At 34.1% G+C, this 3,967-nt stretch overlaps 1 protein-coding gene across 1 annotated transcript; it reads right to left on the bottom strand.

The window, feature by feature from the left end:
• Positions 1–602: 602 nt before the first annotated feature.
• Positions 603–3,503, bottom strand: LOC121937990 (receptor-type tyrosine-protein phosphatase beta). The gene is made up of 4 exons (XM_042481281.1): positions 3,411–3,503; positions 2,283–2,300; positions 2,038–2,119; positions 603–704 (listed from the first exon to the last, which is right to left on the bottom strand). The coding sequence occupies exons 1-4, from the start codon at positions 3,461–3,463 to the stop codon at positions 609–611; spliced, it is 249 nt and encodes an 82-aa protein (XP_042337215.1). The 5' UTR covers positions 3,464–3,503; the 3' UTR covers positions 603–608.
• Positions 3,504–3,967: the final 464 nt, after the last annotated feature.

Below are 3,967 nucleotides of genomic sequence, written 5' to 3'. Positions count from 1 at the left end.
TTTTCTGTAACAATCATAGAAATATTACTAAATAGGTTGATTTTTGTTGTAAATTTGCTGTAAAATTCTTTTCTTTTAACATCAAAGATCAAAGATCAAAGATCAGAACAGAAGAGAAAAGAGGCAGGGACGAGTCTTATCAAGAAAGATTAAGATTAAAAAATAAGTTTAAAAAGGACAAAAAAAACATTTTTATATATAAATACTTAAAATAAATTGAACTCTATTTCCAGCTTCAGCACCATCATCTGCATGTTCAGTTGTTTCGTTATAAATGTTTTTATCACCTCGAGGCTCGACCCACAGTACGTTGCTGTCGCCATGGGAACAGGTGCCGTGTCGTTAATTAAAGCTCTTAGCGACCCCATCATTATAATGATTTTCACATTGATTGATTGATTAATTACTTTATTTTTTTGGAAGTTTTTTTCCATAACTTTTACTTTATAAATGTATTTATCAGGCTCCATTTATGTCATTTAAGTTCTATATAAATACAATCGACCTTATTTTAATGATTTTTGTTTGTTGCTGGAGCAGATAAGCTGTTACACACACACACACACACACACACACACACACACACACACAGAGCTCATGCAGCAGTACTAACATGGCAGGATGTTGTTGTAGCGGTTCTTTCCTCGGTTTTCGGGCAGTCGGGCAACGTCCATGGTCTGGTTGCGTCCCACGTCCTTTAGATCCTGAACAAATGCATGATGATTATTTTCACATTAAATGAATCCTAATGTTTTGTCTTCTAAAACCGCCTTTTTGTTTTTACTTTAAACAGACGAAGCCAAACAGCTGAAGCGCTGAATGTCGTCTAAACACCAGCAGCAACCAGTGGTAAGTATATTTACTGAAGTACTGCACTTAAAGGTCCAGTGTGTCAGATTTACGGGGATTTAGTGCTAAAATTTCTCCCGGTTAAATTTCCTTCAGTGTTTATTATTCAGGAGGTTTTTATCAGGAGCCAGATTATCTGCACAGGTCTCCTTTTCTCCAAAAACAAGTGAACCAGATAACTAAAACCAGTAAAAATCCTTAATAAAACAGTTTCAAGTGTTGAAAAAGGACTGCAGAAACACGGCAGTGCCACGTGTTTATTTCGTGAAAGAGGACCCGCTCCTCATGCAGAGATGGGTATTTAACGGTACTAGTTTTACCGATACTGTTAATCGATCTGGTACTTTAACGGTACTCTGATCTTTTTGGGGGAGTTAAAGAGAAAAAAAATGAAAAAGCCAAAATTAAGAACAGAATAAACACGACTTTATTTTTTATGTTTGGCACTCTGCAAAAAATCGTTTAAGATACTTACAACTTTGGCCTGTTGAAGTTGTTTCATGCTGAAGTATTTGCATTTTTAATTCTGTATAAATAGTACGTTCTGGTTGTATTTTAATAAAAAGACTTCAGAGAAATAAATATGTATGATCACTATAACCTTGCTAAAGTAATGAAGTTTAAGGCGGCCTGAGACTTTTGCACCAGTACTTTATGTAAGAACCTGAGTTGTTAATGTATTTAAGAGGAGTTGGGGACATAAAAACTTTAAAAGGCAATGTTTATGTAACGTAAACAAACAACAAATGTGTTTTCTTAAAATCTCCAAAACTGATAGCAGAACCGTGAGGGTCGGAGCTTATCAACACTCTGGTCTTTCCGAATTCGCCACCGTGGCCATTTAATCCCGGGCTTCAGTGCCTGTCCCTGATTCCAAGGAAACGAAATTTTACATTTGCTAAATAAACTAATTAAAACCTCTCTTGATCAACTTTAAATGCTCGAAAAAAGCTGAAAAAGAGCTGTTTTTGTGACTTTTTAGAGATTTGTGATTCTCACAGGTCAGCCAGTTACAAACATATGATGATCTTACAGACCAGAGTTAAAACAGCACAACCGGAAACATCTACGGCAGGAAAATTCAGAATATTTTGCTGATAATACTTACAACCTTTTACTAAAGTAAGGTTTTGAATGCATTGAAATAGTTTAATGTAACATTAAATCTGCTCACAGAGCAATTTTTACCTCAAACTCCTCAGACAGCAGGTAGTTAGAGTCGGCCTGCAGTTTGGTCAGATGAGACTCGAAGTGGCACGCTTTGATAGGACTGCAGAGACGCAGGCAGCGATTAGTAATGAAAACACAAACATTTCAAGCTGTTTATTGCTAAAAACTACCAGCAGTATGAATATATCTGTTAAATCTAACTATAAAACCACATATAAATATTAATTCTGTGCATCGATTAAGATCTGGTGCAAGATTCTCACCTGGTGACCCGACGATTGCTGCAAGGAGAGAAAAGAAAATCAGTTTATATTAAACTAGTTATCGCAGACAGTCAAGTCTCACAGAGTCGCTGCTTTTTAGAAAGTTCGTGAGAGGCAGATTTAACAATGATTACAGTATTTTATGTACAAGTTTTGACATTTATAGTTTTCTGGTAATAAGGGAGAACAACCTTCAACAGGAAATATATTTGAATATTTTGGAAATGTTACTATAATCTGTATACCATTCATTAGTATGGTGTAATGCTTTTGTAGCATTGTTATTACAGTAATTATTATCTTTATATTAAGAGTCATTACTGTCATTTTGTTGCATAACTTGCACAAAATGCCTTTTTTTTCAAACATTTATCAGGTTTTGTAACATTACTGCACGCAAGAAAACAACTTTAATACGTCACAATAGCCACAATTTTTGATAATTCTTTATTAAGTAAATTAAATCAGAAGAACACTGTTTAGCCGCGATCCAACAAAATTATTTCATACGTTGAAAAAAACAACTCATCCCTGTAATGCATCGTGTTTTTTTGTTTAACATTTAATTTTCTAAGTAATTATTTTCATTTTATTTCAATTATCAACCCTAAATAGGTTGATAATGCTATCATTAAATTTTAGCCACACCCATAATATTGAATATCAATATCTGAGAAAAAAATGCAGATTATGATATTACTATTGTTACTATTATTATTATTGATGATAGCAGATATTTAATAAACACATTTTTGCGCAGTTTGTTAAAAAAAATGTGTGCGTGTTTGAAAAAAAAAGTAGAATAATTACAAATTATTATTTTTAAATTAGTAAATTTCATGAATTTTGTAATTTTCAAAAATATTTTCAAAGTGATAATTGTCAGCGGCGGCTAATATCAAGATATGTTTGTGTTAAAAGTCTTTTTACGGGCGGAAAGCAAACACTTGTACACAAACAGAGTAGCTGACAGATGCTGTGTACTGTGGTGGCAGGATGGTGAGGTAATCTGAGGGAGAAAGTACTTTACTGGAAGCTTATACTTCACAGTCTCACATATTGACTGTAGGAGATACTGAAAATGAAACTGTGTCACACTGAAGAAAAAACGATTATTCTCTCGGTTACCTCCTGACACCCAGATATAATCCTGAAGCTGGAACTTCTTTCCACATACTCATCCTCACCACTGGGTTCTCCTGAACAGCTCTGAAAACACAAACATATAGAAAAATATATATTAAAACAACGTACACAGACTGTAGTTTTGGCTGTTGTCACACGGTAGTTCCTGTTCTCATTTTTAAACCGTAAACAATATTGAGTTCATATTTTTATTCCGTATTTGTTTCACCAAATGTGAATTTGTCAATAATTTTACTTTTGGTGACATTTTTCTTATTTTCATAGTTTTTTTTAGATATCTCATCTGGCCTGGAAAACTCGGGATCCAGCCGGAAAGTGTTGCTGTGGAGACGGAGCGACGGATGGGTGAGATATTTCTTTAAAAAATATCAGTGTGTATCTTCTTCAGATTTTTATGACGTACTGTAGTCTGACATTTTTATGGGATGAATTTTTTCATGTGGTTTTTAGGACATGCTTTTTTATTGTGCTTTTGAGGACATGCTTTGTGCATACTTTAGGACGTACGTGATTTTTTTAAAGACATGCTATTTTTTCCC

This window comes from Plectropomus leopardus, unplaced genomic scaffold (genome assembly GCF_008729295.1).
Source record: "Plectropomus leopardus isolate mb unplaced genomic scaffold, YSFRI_Pleo_2.0 unplaced_scaffold28109, whole genome shotgun sequence".
In the NCBI taxonomy this organism is placed as follows: Eukaryota; Metazoa; Chordata; class Actinopteri; order Perciformes; family Serranidae; genus Plectropomus; species Plectropomus leopardus.
The sequence above is the reverse complement of the archived record's forward strand: the minus strand, read 5'-3'. Positions and strand labels throughout refer to the sequence as shown.